This window comes from Corvus brachyrhynchos, unplaced genomic scaffold (assembly GCF_000691975.1).
Source record: "Corvus brachyrhynchos isolate BGI_N302 unplaced genomic scaffold, ASM69197v1 scaffold544, whole genome shotgun sequence".
Taxonomy (NCBI): Eukaryota; Metazoa; Chordata; class Aves; order Passeriformes; family Corvidae; genus Corvus; species Corvus brachyrhynchos.
In genome coordinates, this window is record NW_008238325.1 from 1,774,781 (window position 1) to 1,797,672 (window position 22,892).

Consider the following 22,892-nt stretch of genomic DNA (forward strand, 5'->3'; position numbering starts at 1 on the left):
TCGGCGCTGCCCGGCCGGCCGAGCATGCACTGAGCGGCCCCGGGCTCGGAGCCGCCCCGCTGCATGGTGTGGGGAGACACGGTCGCGATAATAAATGATAGAGGATACAATGACTTTGCTGTCTCTGCTGGGTCGGATCATGCGTTACTTCTTGCTTAGACCGGAGACCCTGTTCTTGCTGTGCATCAGCCTGGCCCTGTGGAGTTATTTCTTCCACACGGATGAGGTGAAAACCATTGTTAAGTCCAGCAGGGATGCGGTGAAGATGGTGAAGGGCAAGGTGGCCGAGATCATGCAGAATGACAGGCTCGGGGGTTTAGACGTGCTGGACGCTGAGTTCTCCAAGACCTGGGAGTTCAAGAGCCACAACGTGGCTGTCTACTCCATCCAAGGCCGGAGGGATCACATGGAGGACAGGTTCGAAGTAATCACTGACCTGGTGAACAAGACTCACCCCTCCATCTTCGGGATATTTGATGGGCACGGAGGAGAGGCAAGTGCTCAGCTGGAAAAAAAAAAATAATACAACAACAACAAAAAAAGGGGGGTGCGGGAGGGAGGATGGTCCAGGGCAAGGCATGGATGTGTTCTCACCCACCAGGTTTGTGTGGTTGTCTTGTACATTGTGGGGAGGGGGATTTCCTTGCTTTTTGGATGTCTCTAAAAAAGGGCTGTGTAATCCTGCCTTCCCTTTATCCCTCGTTACCCCTTCCACGCTCACCACGGCGTAAATGTGTTTATACCCCCTTTGCCCTTTGCAGTAGTAAAGGTTTAATTGCAGGAAAAGCTGTTGGAGGTGGCTCTGACGTGCGTGGAATAACGATGATGGGCACAAACTCCCCGGAGTCATCTTTTGTTACAGCCAAGTGTGGTGTGATGTGATTTTGGCACCGGGCTGGCTTCTCCCCCGTGACAGAGCTGGGCTCATCGACAGAGGTTAAACAGGAGCGGTCCTGAAGGCTCTTAAAGTGTGTGTGTGTAAAATGTGCCTCGCAGTAATTCCCTCTCCAGTGAGCGAGCTGAGCATGAGCATCGTGTTTGGGAATTGTGTGGAGTTTATGTCATTACAACTGCGCTGTCGTGCTTGTCCCTTCCCTAGTGGAAATCCAGCAAAACTGTCATTGTGACACTTGGTGGTGTTTAACCTCTCCGCTTTCCCAGGCAGGGTGATCTCCTTCAGGTTGTGCTGTGTGGCGATTCCAGCTCGCTGGGGTGTTTCGTGGATTGCAGATGACAAATGTGAAAGCTGCAGCTTCCTCTGCCTTTAGGATGTGGTGCTGCCACACAGCTTTTTGTGTGGCACAAGGCACACGTTTCGTAACTGTGGGAAAGGACAAGGAATTTGTCCTTGTGTGGCAAATTAGCTCCAGCAGGCTTTTTGCTGGGCATGAGAGAACCTGACGGGATGATGGAGAGAAATGTTGGGAATTTTTTGTGTGAGAGGGGAGGCAGCAGGAGAGCCTGGCTGTTCCTCCAGCTGCTCCCCCAGATCAAAGAGTCAAAGTCCCTCCTAGAAAAGCCCTGGCAGTGACCAGACATTCACAGGGCACAGGGGTGGCAGCTGCTGCCCTGCTAAACCTGGAAGGGCCGCCTGGAAAAGCCAGGCCATCAGCTCGGGATCAGGAAACCACTGCCAGCGTTGGGAAGGGACTCAGGCTCTCCACACAGCATCAAACGTTTTGCCCCCTTTAAATTAATGCAAACTCTTTGGATGTTGAGAATTATTGGCTTCATAAAAAAATGCTGGTGGTGCCTGAACCCTGTCTTGGGTTTTTCTGCCCGATTTCAGTTGGGTCACAGCTGTGCCAACTCCTCCTGGCATTCTCCGGCCAGTTCGCTGTCCCCGGGCAGTCGAGGAACGCAGGTGGAAATGCTGATGTGTCCCAAAGTGGTTCCCAGCTTTTCCCGGAGGAATACGAGCCCTGAGCAGTTTACTGGGGACATCTGGCTCTTTTGTGTCTGGGAGGGAAGGTGCCGGGGCTCTGCCTTTGTGTAAACCGAGTTTCCTTGTGGGAACCGAGCAGCCCAAACAATTGGGGAAGTATCTGAGTGGTGTTTTGAAACAGAGTATTCCGAGGTGGTTACGGATGGAAGTAGGGGGATCTGATTGCTTTCATTAATTTTGTATCTCACCCCACACGAGATTGCAAGCTGAGGGTATTAAATAACCCCCAACAAACACAGAGAATGTTGTCATTTAGCTAATGTGCCCTGCAGATATTGCCTGCTTTGTTGTGGATCTTGAAATTCCATCCACAGGATGCATTAATGTGGGATCTGTGGAAAACTCATTGGCCTCTTGTATTCTGCTTCCTCCGAACTTGTTCTGATGGGTTCAGTGGCAAAGTAAAAGGAGCTTTTTAATTTTGAAAGGTTCAGCAGATCTCCTCAAATCTTTCTAAATTTAGTGCTTTATAAATGTATGCATCTCGCATCTGCTATTCATTATGGAATCCTAAGTGTTCTTCATGGCCTTTACTCCTACAAAAACAAGTTGAGGACCTAATTAGTTTCAAGCTTTAAATTTTACATAACACTGATCAGAAGAACATGAAATGTGTGCTATGCATACAGCAAGAAAAAAGAAAAAAAGAAATAATGAAGAACAGGTTTTATTCTAAGCAGGTGTTGTAATTTTGAGTAGAAAACGAGGGAGCAGAAATAAAAATTTACGCCCTTATTTAATCCCTAGTACATAATACTAAATTTTAAGTCTCTATTTGAATTGGGTTTTTGTATGTCTTATTTTATTTTTATTTTTTTTAAAGATAAGTGACTCCGTGAAACACTTCGTCTACACACGTCAAAGCCTTTGTGAAGGTTAAATTTTCCATATGGGCTCCCATTAAATTTCTTTATGTGTGTTTAAAGAATAAAGAACTGCTGATCCCTGAGGTTTCATGTGAAAAAAACTGTTCTGTATGGGGAAAAATTTGTTTTTGCAAGCAGCCAGTACCAGAAATGAGATGCCAGATTAATTATTTCCAGCTATATGCAAAGGAGCCTGTCTCCATTAATTACTTCCTGCCATATCCTGTTGAAGTGGAAGGATGGAGGAGCATGATTCAAGCAGCTTCAATTACTGTGCACTGCTAATTTATGAAGATTTCTGAGTTCATTTCGCCAACATTTTGCATAAATTCTACTTTTCTCTTATGTCATTTCCTCTTCCAGCTTCCAATTTTAGCCTGGATAGGTTGGCAGCCATTGCCTTGGATTTTGTGGGTGGCTTGAGAAGAAAGGAGTAAGCAAAAATAATTATTAATGCTCTGGTTTGCTGCAGTGACTTGTTAAAGGCAAGAATGTTTCAGAGAGAAAATTGGATACATGGTGTGTAGTGCAATCTTTTATGAAAAGTTAGTTTCTTGGAGATCTAATAGTAATGATAATGGTAATAATAATCAGAGCAGGTAAAGGTCAAAGAAGTAGACTTAGAATAAAGAAAAGTTGCTGCCTGTTGTCTCACTGAATGACTTTGGCGAAAGGATCACCCTTCAAAGTGATCTAACTTATAAAGTAAGAAAGTATCTGTTCTCTCATCAGCTTTTTTATAAGGTTTAAAGATAGTTTGAGTGCTTTTTTCTTGCCCTTTTCCCTTTACTTAAGAGTTTTGGGGCTGAACAGGCTGGAAACTCCACAAATGCCGAAATAACAAATGATGAGCTGGGAAGCTGAGCAGAGGAAAGGCTGGCTGCTTAATGAGAATGATTCCCTATTTTAACTACCATTTACTCTCAAATATTTAAGGTTTAAGCACCAGTCTAATGAGATCTCAGCATCAGACAAGAGCGAAGTAGCTCAGCTCCATCTGCAGTTTTATAGTTATGGCTCTGCTGTAAATCACTGGTTTTTTCCTAACCCTGTGGGGTGAAGGTTTTAAAAATAATTATGGTAATAGATTGGACTTTCCCCTGCCTGTGCTTGTTTGCAGTCATAAACGGATGTGGGAAATTAAAGCTCAGTAACTGTCTCATAAAAAATGTCTCTTTTTATTTCCCTCCACCTCCTGAACAGGGACGTGGCAAGACTTGTCCCTTATGATGTGTAGTTGTGGGTAAGGGCTTTTTTGCATGGAATAATTGGGTTTTGGAGCTGCTGAGGCAGTGTTTTAGGATGTCAAATACACCTTTTTATTTTTATTTTTATTTTTATTTTTATTTTTATTTTTATTTTTATTCCCAGTGTAGGAAAGGCTGGGGAGCTGGAATGGGGAAGGGGGGAGTGGTGTGGAAGTGGCTGGTGGTCCTTGGGACTCAGGACCTTGAAATCAGCAGCACCGAGTGCTGGCAGAAGTCTCTGGTTACTGATTAACTTAGAAAGACACAAAAAGAAAGTGAAAGGTCAGAAGACAATGGTGGAGAGTCCTGAGGTGCCTTGGGTGAGGCTATGGAAACGGGAATGCTTAGGTGAGGCCTGGAGGAGAGGTTGAAATAAACCTGCTGTGCATTAAAATCCAGCTCTCTGATCCTAATAGCAGAAGGTGTTTGTGCTGTGCTGAAAGAAGAGAAAGCTGACAATTGTAGTTCATTTTTTTGGGTTTTTTGAAATCTGCTAATGCTAATTCCAACCCCATCCCTCTGATACTGAACTACTTAAGCAATCTCAGCTATGAAAATTTATCTATCAGGTTTTTGAGTAAAGGCCACTCAGGATTAACCTGGGATTAATCCCAGGTTTGGGATTTTATAAAAGGTAGGAATAAATCAAACAACAGCTTTTGAGCTTCTCTGGGTGTTACAGCCCAGTTGTAAGGTGAAGTCTTGGGATTTTATAAAAGGTAGGAACAAATCAAACAACAGCTTTTGAGCTTCTCTGGATGCTACAGCCCAGTTGTAAGGTGAAGTCTTTGAGGCTGTGCAGTTTTCAAACAGAAACTGCTGGCACGGTTTTCCTTTTATAGTAATTTTCTTTGGTTTCTAATCTGGAATCCCCTGCAAAGTGCCCAAATGTTTGAATAAATATTTACATAGGTGAGGTCATGTTGATAGGCAAGTCCCAAGCCTGCTTATGAATTCCTCTCCAGTGGCCTAAAATACAAGTCAAAAATGGTCTATAGGAACATTCCTGTCATTTTGTTTAGTTTATCTAAGTTTTATTCTTGCATATCATGCTCCAGGATTATGATTTTCACCCTACACCACCATGCTGATTTGATTTAGGGTTAAACTCTATGCTCATTTGCTGTACAAAAATTGATTAAAATGCTGTAAAAAGCTGTAATTGGAAGGAGGAACTTTAATTGCTGCCATTCAGGGCTGTATCATTTGGTGTAGGATTGAGCCTTTTTTCAATGTTGATAAAAATCAAGAAGTCAATTAATTTTTAATGTGTTTTGCCAGCTTTGTTTTAATTGGTGTTTCCGTGTCTGGGCTCACAGGCTGCCACTGGTTTAATGAAATCAATTTTGATTGTGAGATGCTTTCAGATTATGAAAGTCATTGAAGTTTTCCCTGTGAACTTGAGGAACTCAAGACTCCTCCACAGGACGTGTTCATGTTGGGAATTGCCGTGGGTGGGGAACAAACAGTCTTGGAGCAGTGGGGTTTTAACAGTTTCTGTTCCATAGCTCAGGAGTTTGGATATTTTTGTGTTTAATAGTGTGAGAGAAGGAAAATGCATATCCTCTGTCTCGTGGGTTAATTAAACCAGCAGATTGCTCTGCCTCCAATGTCGTGCTTCCAGCAGCTCTTTTGGGTAGGATTTCTCCTCCCTCCCTTTTTTGCTAGAAACCCAAATATTTACGGTTTAAATTGTGCCTTAAAACTGCGATGTGGCTTCTGGCAGTTTCACTTTTGAAACAATCTCTTGGCATGTGGTTGCTGTGTTTTGCTGCTGTCTGGTGTTTGCTGGTGGCTGCAGTTTGCTGCAGCAGTTCTGGCACTGTGGGGATGTCCCATGCTCAAGGCAGCATTCCCCGTGCACTGGATCTGGCACTTCTCAATTTTTTCTTCTTCTCAGGGATCTTTAGCCCTGCCCCTCTTCATGTGGGGTTTCTGTTTCCCTCAGCACACAGGTATTGCCTGCACTGAAGTGAAACTCCACCTTTCCCCAGCCCCAGGAGCCTTTGGACATGTTGATCTGCTTAGAAATGAGCGGGGTTGTGGTGTGAGATCAGGCAGGTTTGGGGATCCATCCCTGCAAGTGTCCAAAGCCAGGTTGGACAGGGTTTGGAACATCCTGGTCTAGTGGAAGGTGGGATGAGATGGGCTTTAAGGTTCCTTCCGACCCAAACCATTCTAGGAAAGGCAATCCAGAGGTACCTGGCACTAATTTTTCTTGGGTCTCAAGGTTCAGGGCTTGCTCTTCCCTCCGAGCACAGCACAGAAACACTGACAGATCTGGGAAATGGAACAAAATGCTCATGTGCTCCTCCTGCTTTGAATCTCTGCCCTTGGAAGGAGACTTCCCAAACCTAATTTAAGGGCAGCAGCTGCTCTAATTATGCACAGAAAGTCACATGCCTCTTGCTCCAATTTTTCACTGCAATATTCGGTAAATTCTCAAAGTTTAAGCCTTTGGGCCCTACTGCACCCCCTGCTCTATGCCCCACAGAGACTCCTCACCCACATTCCTCATCCCTGCTGCTCCTGTGGCCATGCTTTTGTCCCTCATCCCATAAACCCTCTGGAAATGCTGTGTCCCAAGGAGCTGTGCCCGTTCCAGCCCTCCTGGCATGAACTGTGTGCTTTAAAACAGAGTTTGGAACTCCACGTTCCCTTTGGCTGCTCCTCTTCCTGCTCGGGTTCACCATCAGTAGCTCCATCACCAGATCCCAGCCCAGCTGGACAAACCAGTTCCTCTGGCTCAGTTCCAGCCCAGGAGTTCTCCCACTAAGACAAGGTCATCAACATTTAATGACCTTTCCTCTTTATGAGCCTGTAGAGTTTCACTTCACCCAGAAGGTCATAAAACAACAAAGGCTACAGATAAGGCAATCCCAAAAGGAAGTTTTCATCCTCACAAAAATGTCCATACTGGATCTCCAGGCTGTTTTAAGTTGTGTGTAAAATCAGGAGTTGTAACAAGCTGCAGATTTTTTTTTTCCTTTTGGGCTGTTTTATGTGCTTTTACTCCTGTTTTTTAGCTGGTGTTCAACACTTCAGCTGGTGGTTTTATTAAAGCAGTTTAAAGCTCGTGCCAAAAGTAGGTTTCATTTGAAAGCAGCATAGCTTTGAAAAAATGCAAATTTCATTACAGTTTAGGAGAGAAAAAAGGTTTGCAGGTGCCAGAATACTGACAAATACTCAGGGTAAGTAGGACTGGTGAGAAGGTGTGAATTTGAGTTTAAATAACTGCTCATTTATGCCATGAAGTTTGATGTTCATGTGGCAAATACAGCTTGGACCAGATCAGGCCTGATTCAAGAAGGGTCAAGGGAAATATTTTGGTCACACTAAAAGCCAAACAGAACAGAAAGTCATGAAGAGCAGGCTTTCAGGTCTGGAGTGGTTTGCCATCAAATAATGTGGGTGGAGGAGAAATCCACCTTTCTTTCTACTCATGTGGAAAAGCCATCCCAGAAAAGCAGCTGGTGGTGGATACACTGAGCTGGGGATGGGGTCTGGGTGTTGTGAGGAACAGAGTGGACAAAGGGAAGGAAGGAGGGATGAGAAGAGTGGACAAAGGGAAGGAGGGATGAGCAGAGTGGACAAAGGGAAGGAAGGAGCATCATTGCCTGGGTTGGGCCTGTAACCAAGCCCCGAGAGCAGCGTGGCAGCACAAAGGACCATCCTGCTGCTGCTACAAATTGATTGTGATGCTGAAACATCGCCTGCTCTCATCATCTCCAACCTTGTCTGCTCCCCAGCTGTGGGAGCAGCTGACATCTCCAGCCACACAATCAAAGGACGTGTTTTCACTGCTGAGCCACGGCTCATCGCAATTAGCCACAGCTCCTCATGTGGGCAAACCTCAAAGCTCCCCCAGAGAAATGAGCACTTATTTGCATTTACTTTCAGCAGAAAAAATGTTATCCCTTGCAAATTTGCTCATTGTCATAAGTGTTGATAAAGCCTTTTTTATTTTTTTTCCCCTCCAAATCCCCTTCAGGGGTAAACATTTGATTTTATTAAGTTCTGTTATAATAGCTGAAGCTGTCATACAGCACTGCTTTCAATCAATATGCTTTTTAATGTAATAAATCTCTTTACTTTTTCATTCTCTTCCCAACAGAAAATTGCTGGAGGGTGTGAAACATTTCTTCTGAGTGAAAGTGCGTGGCCCATAATACAGCTCTGTGCTGTGCCACTTCTTTAAGCTTCATTTTAAATGGGAATGTGATTTATTTCCAGGTAGTCTGTGCATGGATTGCATTTTCCCTGCAATGTATGCTCCCTCCAAACAAACACTGAGGTATTGAAATATCTGATTGTGGTTGGCATGAAATAAAATCTCTGTCCAAGGCTGTGCGCTTCAGCAATGAAGTGTGGGAGTAGGAGGAAGGGGAGAAGGAAACATGCTTGTCTCCTTAGTGTTCTTGATGTTTATATCCCTGAGCTTTCATCTGCTTTGCAGTGTGAATGGGGTTTTTCTGATTTTTCTAGCTTTATTTTTTTATTACTCAGGTGGTTTTGGAGATGTTTAGGACATTATGTAGGATGTAGAAGGTGCTTTGCATGTTCAGGTTTTTTTAATGTGGCATATATGTGATGTGGTTCCTGTGGTTTTTATTTCTGCTGGGAAGCAGGGAGGTTGGGCAAGAGTCTTGATAATCTCACCAAACAAAACTAGTGTTTCATTGGATATTTATTCCTGATTATCTGAAGTTTGGCCCTTTACTGGTGTGGGAGGAAAGGGAAATCCCAGCTGAAGTTTGGCTCTTTATTGGTGTGGAAGAAAAGGGGAATCACACAGGGAAAAGTAGGAAAAAACCAGTCTCTAGCTCCCAAGGGGAAGAGAAGCAGCAACCCTGGGGAGGAGACAATCCCATTTCCCCAAAGTGGTGGTAACTCAGGGATGAGCACCTTGGTGGGAGATGCCAAACTGGTGGAATCCATCCAAGGCCAGAGGGGCCCAACCCTATAGATCTGTGTTGTGTGAGGTGATTCCTGTGGTCGGGATGGATCCTGGTTTTCCCTCAGTGCAGGCTGAGGGGAACAGCAAGCCCCAGGGTACTGGATTTGTGTGTGAGGTGATTCCTGTGGTCAGGATGGATCCTGGTTTTCCCTCGGTGCCAGCTGAGGGGAACAGCAAGCCCCAGGGTACTGGATTTGTGTGTGAGGTGATTCCTGTGGTCAGGATGGATCCTGGTTTTCCCTCGGTGCAGGCTGAGGGGAACAGCGAGCCCCAGGGTGGTTTTGGCAGTGCTCCTTTATGGCTCCTGAAAAAGCACTTCCAGTGTTGTAACTCCGGGTGCTGCGGGCACTAAACTTTGCCCTCTTTGTTTCTGCCCACGGCTCTGGTTTGCTGGCACAAATTCCAGCCCCTGTTGCTCAGGACAGAGGGAACAAAGCGTGGAACCAGCTGCCTGCTCCATGGTGCCAGTTGGCATCACCACAGCAGAGAGCCCCAGGCAGCCCCACCCATAAATATTAATGTCAGGTGCTGCCTTATTGTACAGAGAATTTGGTGTGATGCTCGCTCAGTTTTGCAAGTGTTTGATGCTGTCATATGAAAAACATCCCTGAAGTTTGACTTTTTTAAAAGCCTTAGGACTGCCATCACAGGAGTGGTTTGGGAAAGTGAAGTAATGACGGAATTCTCAGAGGATGAATGTTGCGTGAAAGATTTGTAATCCTTGGCAATTAGGAAATTGTTGCTGAGGTTAATGGGGATATTATTTTTAACTTTGAGGGCAGGAGCAATCTCCTGCCTCCGGGACAGAATTATTTCAATCAGTGCTTTAAATGAGCACTTTCTGTGATGGTTTAAATTAACAAACATTTAAATCATCAACCTGAATTCTTTTTTAGCTCTTATGTACCCTGATATATTGCTTCACATTATTTTTATTTTGCATTGAAGCAGAATGCTACTTACTACTAATTTTTAGTTGTGTGAGGTTGGGTTTTTTTACCTGTTTTTTTTTTCCTTTTTGTGGATATCATTGCTGTAAATAAAAGCAGAATGAAAAACTAAATAAGAAGCCAAATAATGTGATGAGGTCAGGAACCTTCTCCTCAGACTCCAGTTATAACTGGAACTAGAGACAGACAAGAATTGGAGGTAATTCTGCCTGACCAAGGTAACCACATCTTCAAAGAGAATGATGGCAAAATAGTAAATTATTTTTTAAAAACACACATTTTTTCCTGCTTTTAGGAGAACCTCCTGGTTCCACTGGTTACCACTACAATAACTCTATTTTTCTTCAGCCATCAGAGGCAAGTATGTGCTGTTTACATCTATTATTTTAATTAATTATCATATTAGGGTAATAAGAGTGTATTCTCAGGCTTTGAGAAATAAAATTTGTTAAATAGTTTTATTCTTAAGCCTTTTTTTTTAAAAAAAAGGCAATCTATTTGCCTTTTTGTGTTGTATCACAGCTGCAGGCAGTAGCTGCACTCTGGGTCAGGCTGTAGCTCTGCATGTGATGACTAGAAAAATACTCCAAGTAAATTTAGGGCATCTCTTGGGATATATTGGAGCACTCCAGGCTTTTAAGCTGCCTCAGTTGGAGTTTGTGTATTCCAAAGTGTCCATGTAAACGTTCAGTTGAGAGAGCTGAACTGCAAACAGCCCAGATACCACAGCAGAAGAGCCATCAAAAGTGTTTCCAGCTGCATATTGGAATTAGTTGTCTCCAATGTAGGTTTTAAAAGCTTTTTTGGCATGGTGGTGTCCATCTTATTAAGGAAAAACCTGACAGGGAGGGAAGATGGTGTGGATGAATAATAGGAGAGGCTGTAACCTCAAACCTATTATAGAAAAGAGATACATTTACTGGAATGTTTTGTTGCTGAGTTTCCCAGCACCTCCAATTGACAGGAAAGCTAAACACAATTCCAGTGGCAAACACCATCCAACTGAGATTTTTTTTTTTTTAATACACAACTGGAAAACTTTGCGTTTTTTCTGTCATAGTGGCTTTAATTGACCTCACTGGGCCTCTGATTCAAAGTATCTCAAAAGTGGGTCACAAAAACATATTATACCTCTGTGAACAGGTGTTTCCAGATCATTTTACAGGCTCGAATTTCTGCTTACGTCTCCTGGCTGCTCTCATACAAGTCAGGGACACAGCTGAAAATAGAAGTTTGTAGCCCCCCCTCTTGTTTTCTCCCAGGTGCACCTGCTCTTTTTATTTTTGCCAGACACCCCCCGTGTGCCTTCTGTTATTTAATGTGACACCAGCACCTTCCTGCTGGGCTTTGCAGGCCTCAGGTTCTTTGTTTAATGCGATTATTAAGAAATTAATGGCACCTAAGGCCCAACAACACCATTCTTATTCCAGATCATTGATCTGAGTGGGTTTTTCACACCAAAATGAGTTTCTGAGGTGCCCTGAGAACCCTGATTTGAACCTGGGTCAAACCCGGTGCTGCTGGTCACGTTCTAAGTGCATTTTGGTGTCAAACAGAATTTTTGGTTCAAAAAGTGATCTAAAGAGCAAGGGAGGAGTGCCAGAGGAGGTGTGGTGGTGTCAGGACACCCGTGAGTGAATCAACCCCCAGAACTTCCAGCCCTTCCCTCTGAGAACATAATCCCTGTGCTCACCTGTTCCTCTGGAGAAGGACTTGGTGTTCCCTTCCTTGTCAGCAGGAGCCTTTCCATGCAGGCAAGGTTTGAAATCTTGGCATAATTTGCCCTCTCTGGAGCAGCACAAAGGAGAGTCTCTGCAAGAAATGGAAGTGTTGCCTTCAGCTGAAGGGCTGCAGGTGCTGCAGTGTGGCTTCCTGGGGCTGTGTTCCTTCTTCTCTCTCATTTTGTGCTGTTGAGACTTAAATACATGCCCTGGAAAAACTGAAAAACTCCTGGAAGCTTTTGATCCAGGAGCCCAACTCCTCAGAGGATGGGGATGTGGAGGCTGGGAGTGAGCACGGGCAGTGTGCTCAGATTTAAATAAGGGAAAAAAAGTTAAATTAGGGAGTTTAGCAAGGTTTATTCCTCTCATGAAAATGCCCCAGAATATCGAGTGAAGCGGTTTTGGTTTTCACTTCCAAAGTTACCTTAATAAAACATTTAAGGCCTCCTGATCTGTCTTGGATTAGAGTTGTGTATTGCAAGAAAACTGCTCCTAGCAGTGAGGGGTGTTTCAAGGTGACACAGGATGAGTTGGGACCAATAAAAAGAAATTAAATTAATTACATTGTGAGCGAGGTTGCCTGTGTTTTATCCTGCCTCTGTACGGCCACAGGAGGAGAGGAAATCAAATGAAGAAAGCTGAACAGGATTTTGTTATTGCCTAAAGCTTACACAACTCCACACCACAGGAAAGAACCTACAGGCATTATTTTTGTGCAGCAAGAATGGGTGACATGTTAGGGAAAAAAGAGAGATAATGACTGGTCAAAAGCAGCAAATATGTAAATATTTCGTAGGGAGAAGTAATTAGTGGTAGGAATGAGCTCACAGCCAGCCCTGAGCTGCCAGAGGATCTTGAATCCCCAATAAACAGCTTGAAAACACATCAGTGGTGCCTTTTCTACCACACTCATTAAGCTGTTCTACCCAGGGATGGCATTATGGAAATGTCAGGGTTCAAGAGCCTGCCAGGAAAGTGTGTTTGGAGGAGGGAAATGCATCAGAACACTCCAGCAAAGCTTTTTTTGCTCTCGTGTATCTGCAGGTGTCCATGTCCCGGGAGAACAGCTCCCATCCCTGTTCCTTGGGGATCTGTGGGAGCAGCAGTTTGCATTTGAAAATCCAAAAAAAAGGTGACCTTGCTCTTTCAGGTGTGATAATGTTCAATATCTGAGGCCATTTGAACCCTTTGGAGTCAGTAAGCATTTTAGTTATACTCTATTGGCATCAACGTGATAAGAGCAGAGCTGTTTCCAATTGCAGCTGGATTCCAAAGGGACCAAAGTCCAGCTGGGTTGAACTGCCAGGTGTATTCCTTGGATACCTGTCAGGTATCCAAGGCACTGGAAGTGGGGCTTTCTTACCCCTGCCTTCCTCTTTTATTTGCAGAATTTATGGCATTATGGGACAGCACGAAAAGAGCTTGGCTTCTTAATTTTTAAAAAAATAAACTGAAGATCTCGGCAGCCCAAAGGGAGGTTTGAGGGAGAGTTTAAAAAATAGCAGTGAAACAAGTAAAGTTCTTTCCTTTATACAGAAAACCAAAATCAATTCATTTGTTAATTGAATCATTTTGGTAAAGATAAGAATATCTGGGCTAAATTCTGCTCTGTGTGAGAGATTTTAGTACTAATTACTCATTCTGTGGGTATTAGGTTTTCTTATTTTATATACAGCTCTTTAAATCCTTATGTCTTGTCTCAAAAACTGAATTCCGAACAGAATTTAACAGTCTGGATTTAGATGGTTTTGAAGCATGAACAGGAAAGTTTGCAAAGCCCTATCTCTGGATTTCATCAGAGTTAGTAATGCATTTGTTCTGGACAAGAAATTTGCATACACATTCATGTAAGGAATCGAGCGTGGGGAGAAGCATTTTTGTGCTGGGTCACGGTGTGGACATGAACAGCAGGAGCTCCAAAATGCTCCTGTTCTATTATAAAAGCAGCTTGTTTTTTTACCCTGAAAATATATTTAATAGAGGTTTATTAACAGCAGAGAGGGGTCATCTTTAAAATAAAAACAGTTCTTACATCTCCTGGATTGTTTAAGATACAACCTGAGCAACCTGGGCTGGTGGAAGGTGGGAATGAGGTGATCTTTAAGATCCTTCCTAACCCAAACTGTTGTAGGATCAGTGATTTTTTATTTATTGTTTAGAGGTGTCCAGATTGTCTGTAGCCAAGGCAGCTGGAGGTGAGAGAGCTTGTTGGAGTAACTTCTTGCTCCCATTTTGTAAAGGTTGCTTCAAACTTGCCCCAAAAGTGAAATTCGTCAATTTTTTAAATTGCCCAGACAGAGGAAAAAAGTGTAGATTTATCTTGGCTGAATAATTCATGGCTCCCTGGATATAATCCTGATGCACTGCAGCTTTTCCCACTGCAGGTTTGAGTTCTCCAGGCTGCTTGAGTTGCAGGGCATTGATCTGGATGAAATGGAAACAGAGCTTGGAGACCAAAAGAAGACAAGATTTTGCCAGAATGTGAGGAGAGATGAGAAAGGGCAAAAAGAGGCTGAAGCTGCAACTGGATCCAGTTCTTTCCTGCTTTTTTTAGGATGTCCAGGACTGCTGCCTGTCCTCTCCTGGTTCTCCCAGCTGGTGTTTTGAGCCCTTGCTTGGCTGACAGAAGATGAGTGGAATGACAACAATTTCTGATGTCAGGGAACGCCTTGGAACCTGTTCAGAGGCTGTTGAACTCGTGTGTGTCAATCCAGCAAAACAAAAACACGGGGAAAATACGAGGGCAAAACCACGTAACAAAGGTCGCTGCCTTATTGCAGAAAAGGTGGCGATTCCTGTAGCAAAAATTAAGAACATTCAAAGGAAACACTCTGGTATTTCCCAGCTGACAAAGAACAAGGGGTCCCACTGAAAATTTGCCATTTGAAGCTGCTCATCCACAGAATTTATCAGAGCCAAGGGACAGGAGTTGGAGTCAAGACCACGTAGGAGATGATCTGTGAGCATTATTGGTGTTTAGGTCAATTAGTCAAGAGGGTCGGGAAGATTTGTTATTTTAAATTGTTCCAAGTGAAAAAGGTGGATTGGCACATGAGAGGCTGAGCTTTTGCCATGTGTGTTGCACCTGCCACTGGAATGGGGTGGTGATCCACAAAACCTCCCCTCGCTGATCCTTTCTTGGTGGAGACCACAGCTTGCTTTCAAAATGTTTTGAGTAGCTCTTGTAAACATGAGCCTTTGAAATCATTTTTGTATTGTTGGATTTATTAGCCCCATCTGGAATCGATCTCATCTTAAGATAGGAATTCTCTTCAGAGAAAAAATGCAGTTTTTGTTTTTGAAACTTGGATGTAATCATACTCGTGTCATACTCGTTTTATTGTCATACTCTGATTATTTGATCTTTCTCAATCCCAATAAATAACGGGGTTTTCTTGTAATGCTTCGGTGTTGTTTTGAGGTAATGACCAGCCTGTGGCAAATATTGATTTGCAGAGCTCAGTGCACATGTCCTTTCCGAAAAGTTATGTTTGAAAAACTTGCAATTATTTCCTTATTGAAGGAAGGTAGAAAAGAAAATTTCTGCTGAAGTATAAAGCCTGTTAATCTCTAATAAGTGCAGGTTTTCAGTCTCAATTTGATTCTTATTTACTGTACCAAAACCATGTTATTATTATTATTTTAAGTTTCTGAACCACTCTGCAGAAATCATGCAAACGAGACTTTTCCTTTAATTTTGAATTTTTAATTTAATTTTTCTTTAATCAACTGAGCAGCTGTGTTGTAAGGAAACATCTTGTTCCAAGACACATGGAAACGCACTTTTTGGGAATGACCATCACAGCTGTGATGCAAACTGGAGGAACTTTCTATCAGAGCAAGTCTGTCTGTGAATTAATCTTATTTTTTTTAATAGAAGTGAAAACAAGTTGAAACAAAACTGCTCTGTAATTTGATAATATTTTGACTGGACAAGAAGTTCCCTTCAGCCCTCAGTAGTCCAATATAAATAAAAGACCAGCATTGCTGTTCCAGGAGGTGTCTGCAGCAGGATCTCTTTGGGATGAGCTCTTGCTCTCCTCTTGCCTGGCAGAATTAATGGGATGTAATTCCCCATCTGTTTTTTGCTTTGTTCTGTGTAAAAACCTGCATGGATGTGTGCAGCCCTCATCCTCTGATGGTAAGAGGGAGAAAATAAATTTCCATATTCTGGGAACACCTGACTCCCATGTCCTGGGTGTGTGACAACACATTCCAGTGATGGTCCCAAATAACCCCTCCCTTGGGCTGCCTTGCAAGGGAGAAAATATTCTTTGTAGTGCATGAAATCCACTTGGTATTCTTAAATATGCATGAAATTAAATATATATTTCTCCCAAGGCAGGGTTTTTATACAGAGAAATAAATGCTTTCCAAGAAATGGTCCTTGCTTTTTCTGCCATGGAGAAAACCTGCACCAGGAACGCTTGGGGAAAAAAAACCAAAAAGTTAGTATTTCTTCATTTTGGAGTTAAAACATTTGAAATCTTTGGGAAACCTTCAGTATGGTAAATACGTGGATTTTGGTGGCTCTTTTAGAGGAGTGTGTTGTACCTTCTTTAAAAAGAAAAAACCAACGATGGAAAAGTATTTCAGTAGAGGACAAGTGTCAAAATCCCTGAGTGCACTGAGCGACACCAGCTCAGGTTATTCCAGGTATCACCAGGAAATTTGCCACATTTACAGCCTCTTGCTTTGGATTTACAGTCAGGGAGTAATTTCTTTCCAAGCTCATCAAAAATAGCTCCAACCACTCTGTGTTTTCCGTAGCCTGGATTGCAGAGGTTCCACCAGACTGACATTTCATTTGCTTGCACTAAATTACTTTGCATCAACACACAGCTCTTCAAAATCCTCTTGTGTAGGGTGCCCTGTTTCAGCCCATTCCTACCCTCTTCCTGCCTGCCCTGCTCCTTCTCTTATTTTTTCTGGCCACTCAGAACACTGCAGCTGGAAGTTTTCTGTTAGGTTCATTCTCCATGGATTTTGCTTCCTCCACTGCTTCTCTGTGCTAAAAGAAAAAAAAAAAAAGGGGGGGGGGGAGTGGGGTGGATGGCATTCCTAATTCCACAGCTCCCCTGGGTGCTGTCCTAATAAAAACCCAGCAGGGCAGACTTGAAATGAGGTTGGTTTATGCAGGTGGGTTGGCACTGCCTCTCCAAAAATTATGTGGTTTGTGGGGTTTGCTCTTGTTTATTAGGCTGCTTTGTCAGGGGAAAGAAGCCAGATAAAACCCCCCTGGAGCTCCTCCACAGCAGTTGTGTGTTCCACTGAAATTTGCTGAAGTAGAATGTAAAAAAAAAGTATAAAAAAGTAAAGGGGGAAAAAGGGGAAAAAATAAAGTATATCCACTGAAATTAGCTAAGTCCAGGGATTAGTTCAGAGCTCCCAGTGGTGCTCGTTGAGCTCTGTCCCAGTAAAACCCGGTCCTGCAAGGAAGCACCTTACTGGGGCTCACCCAGTTCCAGCTTCTTTCCCGGGCCACAACACCCAGCTGTGTTCCTGCTTGACTTTCAAATGGAAACACATTCATTAATTTATTCTAGCGAGATGACTGAACCTCTAAAATGGGTTTTTTCCTTCTGCCCGGGGTGGCCGTATCACAGCTCATCTGCTCAAGAAGTACCCAGGATGTGGGTTTGGGGTGTGAAGCTGATCTAAACACCACGATTTCCTCTTGCTGCTACTCCAGCCTTGTTTTCCTCCTGCCCCAACACTGCTCTGCCCATCAAGAGCAGCTCTGGGAAGCTGAGTTGGCAGAAAGTGGGGTTTTTTCCAGTTTTTTAACTCCTGGTACCCACAGGCAGGAGCCAGCCCTGGAGCCAGGGAGGAGAGGGACTAAGGCAGGGATCACCTGCACAGACACGGATGTTTCAGGCACTTGTTTTTCAGAATAAACATGACTTAAAAAACCTGATTTTCCTCACAAATCCTCAGGTGAAGCTCCTTGGGGTAATCTTCAGGTATTTCTGTGACTTTCAGCTGTTGTTTCCACATGGTTTTTACATCTGTCTCTCATTAGAAATATTTTTCCTTTTCCTTTCCAAACCCTTTCACTGCCTCCAAGGATTAGCTGAGCTCCTTTAGCCTTGGTGTTCCAGGTATTCCCTGCTGACCTTTTTCTGTATTTATTCTGTTTGCTTTGGATGGGGTTTGGACATCAAAGTGCTTGTGGTGGGTTCGAGTTCTGGGAGAACCAATGGATTCTTCAGCAGCTCCAGAGGTGTGGAGAGGTTTTTAAACAGCAGAATGCATCCATAATGTCCTGGGAAAGGCTCTGTTTGGTGGGAAGGCGGCAGGAGAGGGAATGGAGGTGGTGTTTGAGCACAGGGGGCTGTCTGTGCCTCCTTTGTGCAGGGTCACAATGAATTACTTGTCTCCGATATGATAAACTGTGATTGCAGGTTTAAAAGTGCCCTGTAATAGGCAGGGCTTAGCAGAGCCCCAGCAGATCTCCCCAAAGGCTGTATTAATATTCATCCCAGAGTTAAAGCATTCCAAGGCTCCCAAACAGAACAGGGAGAGGGAACTTGGTGGGGGGAGGAGGGGGTGTTGAAGCTGCGGCCTCTCTGATCTAAAAGTAGTGGCTGCAATTTGGGAGCCAAAGGAATTTTGGCAACAGGAGAAGCAGCACTCCTCTCCTTCCAGCCATGACGAGGCAAGTAAAATATAGCATTGCAAAGGCTTTCTATTTGCAGCTCCATAAATTCACTGGGAAGAGAGGAATGGGTCCCCTGGCACGGGCTCCAGGCTCTGTCACTCAGCCGGGGTGAGCTCCAGGGATGTGCCACAACCTGGCACTTCTGGCTCTCTTAAAAGCCACTTGGAGAGCATCTCCCTGATGAAACACCTCCCTCAGTGTGTGTGTGTGGCTGCTGGGTTAAAATAAATCTATACTGAAACCTCTGCTCAGCGTAAAAGGCAGCTCTGTTTATGCAGCTTTGAATTTGGGCGGTGTTTGTAGCGGTAAAGTGGTTTATTCTTTATTTTATTCGTGGTGACTCGTGAAGTGAGAGGCACCTCTTGGAGACAGGGTGGCTGAAACAGAGCTCTTTGTTCCTAGAAGAACTGCCAGTGGAAGAGAAGAGCTGGCATGGGGGTTCCTGGGGATAAGGGAGCTCCGTGAGGGAGCTGGAATGGTGTTTCTATTCCAGGTCACTACACCTGGCTGGGCTCTGAAGTGAGGTGATGATGATAAACTTCCAAATAAGCAATAAATCAAACCTGTGCTGTGTTATTCCATCATTTTTACGTGATCCAGTTGCAAGATACTCCTCTTTTTTTGTTTATTTGACAGTGATATTACTATAAATTTAGTTGGGGGAAGCTGGAGCTCAGCTGCTGCCTTCATGGAGCCAATACTGAATATATCGATACGTTTCCATCTTTCTGAAATGCCACATTATTACATTTCTTTAGCAAACTTGGGCTCTCTTGGCCTCATGGGCTGCATTTCCCACATTCTCAGTATCCCATTTATTTTTATTTTGCAGTGGAAAATCTCTGCAATTCCAAACGGGCTTTTTGTGCTTCCGGACCGGTTTGGCATCATCTCAGCCAGATTTATTAATTTTTAATTCCTTTCATGTGAAAGCAGCCATCCCATTTGATGTTTGCTCTGTGAAAAGTCAGAGATTATCTAATAATAGCTGTGAGTTTGCTAAATAAGGCCCTAACCAGCACATTTTCTTGTAGCAATAAAGATGTGTTAATTAGTTTTGCTCTCTCTGGTGAAGGGAACTGGGTATAGGTGGAAATCAGCTCTGATCTGATGAGTTTGGGACCCAAGGGGCCAAACCTAATCAATGGTCAGATTGGGGTCTGTTTATTTTTACAGTAACTGTCTAGGCTGGGTGTTTTAAGGTGAATTTTTGTCTGTTTAAATATGTCTGTATGCAGTGGAATCAGTCTGGGCAATGATACTTATTTAATGATACTAAAGTCTCCTGATGGCTCTGATTAAAACTATGACTAAAATCAGGCAGAATGCAACGCAAGGGAAATAATTAAATCTTTTTGAAGTATCAATTATTTTTTGAAAAGACAATGCAGTTAGGATTATCCTGTCTGTAAATTATGTGCCACTTCCACGGAGAAAAGGGTAATTTGTGCTTTATTCATGTGCATAAATAGAAGTTAAAAAGAATTTCAGGTCCTGAAGAGGAACCATGGTTGCCAAGTGCTTTTAAGCTGCTCTTTGCTGTGGTGTGAGATGTTCATTCCCTGCCTGCATCCAGAGGTCATCCCACAGGAGGGAATTCTTGGATCTGTGTTGTTGGAAACACTCAGGCTCCCAGGGCAACCGTGTTTGGGTTGGGCTCCCGATTTGTGGCTCTGTGAAAGTGCTTGGCTGCTGTGCCAGGAGTCACCCAGGGAAAAGAAAAGCTTCACATCCCACAAATTCACTTGCAAAATCAGAGCAAGTGACACAAATAACATTATTTGAGCTCTTTCCTCCACATATTTAACAGAAATGTGTTGCTCTTCCTGCCAGACGTGGCAAAAAAGGGAGGAGGATTCGTTTCTCTGCCTCATCTGCCCCCCAGAAAATCTCTTCAGGGCAGTGCTGACACTTGATTTTAAACCAGGGATGATGCTAATACATCAAATTTTGGAAGGGAAAGTTTTTTCTCCACAACAGATCGTGCTGTTTTGTCTATACTGTGAATATTGATCTCGGTGAGGGTGCTGGGCCCAGCACAAATCACTGCCAGCCGACAAATAAGTGTTGCTATAACTTTGAAAAGAGGGGAAAAAAAGTTGTTTATTACCTTTGTAAAAATAAAGGTGACGGTCTCTTCTCATTTAGAAAACCCTAGAGCCAGACCTGCCTGTGACAAAGCACCACAGGAGCATCATTTTGGTGCCCTTTAATTTGTAGGATTTGGTGGAAATAGCAGTGAATACAATAAAAGTGACTTTTATGCTTAACTCTCGTGAGGACGAATCACAAAAGTGGTGGTTTTGTGTTAAATTCGTGTGTGGCATGACGCAGTCAAGCTGTTAGTGAGGGAGAAATAGATAAACAACTTGATAAGAGTCCTTGCACGCCCCGAAATGGCTTCAGATGGCAAATTCGAGGGGTGAAAATTACAAATATTTTACAGCTATAAAGACTCAAAGAGAGATTTTAAATTAGAATTGCTGTTTCCTAAGAGTTCATTCAATCTGATACAACCCCATCATATTGGAGAGGTTAAGATAACAAATCTCTAATTTTATAATTAGAGATATAATTCCCTGCAAAATCAGTTATAGTTCACCATCGTAGAAATAATGGTATGGGTTTATCAGTGTCGGTTTAGAAATTTTCCTTCCAAAACCTAAAGAAACTTTTATTTTTTTAGCCCCAAATAAACCTTCTGGGATTATATTAACAGGTTGCTTGTCAATAAGGACTATAATATGTTTTAGGTGTATAATTTTATCAGGCATTTGGAGAGTAAGGGATGTTTTTAGAGGACCAGTTGACCTCCGTGTCTCAAAGACATTCAGCTACTCCTAAGGTTTCAAATCAACTTCCAGGGATCCAATTCCTGCCCAGCAGTCACTCCAAAGTTGATATTTATGGTGTTCTGTCTTGTGGGGTTGTCCCCACAAGCTCTGTACCTTAAACAGAGGGACACTGAGAGGAAAAACAAATCCAGTTTTATTTCCCTTTTCTTCATCGCTGTGGCCTTGCAGTGCCCTGGTTTCAGCAGTGTGGTTTTTATAGAAAAATCCTGTATTCGTTTTTGATCTGCATGTTGTTATGTAAAATTAGCAATTATCACATCCTTGCCAGCATCTTTCTTCCAAAAGCCTCACCCTCTGGTCTTTGTGGTTTGATCCTCTGACCTCAATTGATTTTGATTTCAAACCTCCCGGTGCTTTCCTGTCTCATCTTTCCCTGGGTTATCTCCCTCCTCACTTCCAGACTTCTCCAGCACTTTTGTTTTCCTTTTATCTCCCTCTCCCCACGTTCTGGCACAGTCCCTGGCAGCTGCCCCTTGGTCCTTCTCTTTCTTCTCCTCCAGCTCAAGGTGAAATGTGCAGAATTCCCCCTCTGCTCCCTGAGCTGTCGGAGCTCCCGGCCACGTCCTGATCGTCCGTCACTGTTAAATTCCAATTTCCCCGAGTGACAGTTTCTATATCTGAGGGCTAAATTGTGCAACACCTTGACAAACACTCATTAATTTCCTGCAACTGGGTGTGGTTTGTCTTTTTTTTGTGGTGTTTCCCAGCTGGTTCATGAGGACAACTGCATCAAAATAAGCAGTGAGGGGCTTTCTCTGGTCATTAATTCCCTCTTCTCCTCTGTTTTTCCAGACATGTTGTTAATACTGACTTCTCCCACTCTGGCTGAGCTCCTAAGGCTGCCAGTCTTGGATCTGGGCTCAGATCCAGCTCATGTCTTGGGTGCTGTACTGGCCTGCCTGTCTTTTCCTGCTGGGAAGGACTCCTGGATTGCCTCATTCTTATCTCTGTGCGGTTTTTTCTACACAGATTCTGTGGGTTTGGGAGGAGCTTTTCTGGTTTGATTCAAGTGAATTGTGCTCTGTGATTTTATAGGGTGAGAGTGCAGCGCTCAAAGGATGAGTCTGATACAGAAATAGGTACTAACAATAATATAATATGGCGTTTTTATCATTCTCTGCAAACATATCCCAATAATTTTGGGGGTTTTGTCAGTTTTCCACGTTAACTGCTCAATGTTGTAGCAACATCTGGCTGTGCTTGTCACAGAATCCTGGAATCCCATCCAGGGCCACTGCTGCCATGGGCAGGGACACCTTCTACTGTCCCAGGCTGCTCCCAGCCCCAATGTCCAGCCTGGCCTTGGGCACTGCCAGGGATCAAGGGGCAGCCACAGCTGCTCTGGGCACCCTGTGCCAGGGCTTCCCCACCCTCACAGGGAGGAATTCCTTCCCGATATCCCATCTAACCCTGCCCTCTGGCAGTGGGAAGCCATTCCCTCTTGTGCTTATTGAGTCCCGATTTATTCCTTTGCTGGAAAAGCTGTTTTTCTTTGCCTGGACAGATTTACTATTTCAGCACTTAGTCCTACAAATGTGACACAGAGTTGAGGGAGCGGGGTACAAAGTGTAGTTAATTTTTTTATATGTATTGCTAAATGAAAAAATCCCTTACTGTGTTTGTATTTTGCTATTTGTAGAATTTCCTGCACATCTGTGATCTCCTTGCACCCAGCTTTGTCCGGTTCAGC

The 22,892-nt window shown here is 43.6% G+C and overlaps 1 protein-coding gene across 1 annotated transcript in view; it reads left to right on the top strand.

Moving 5' to 3' along the window:
- The first annotated feature begins 6 nt into the window (after nt 1-6).
- PPM1L (protein phosphatase, Mg2+/Mn2+ dependent 1L) overlaps nt 7-22,892 on the top strand; it is a 73,267-nt gene continuing 50,381 nt past the window's right edge. The window contains exon 1 of the mRNA XM_008633789.2: nt 7-493. Within this exon, the coding sequence (XP_008632011.1) occupies nt 95-493 (399 nt within the window). The 5' untranslated portion in view covers nt 7-94. The remainder of the gene's footprint in view (nt 494-22,892) is intronic.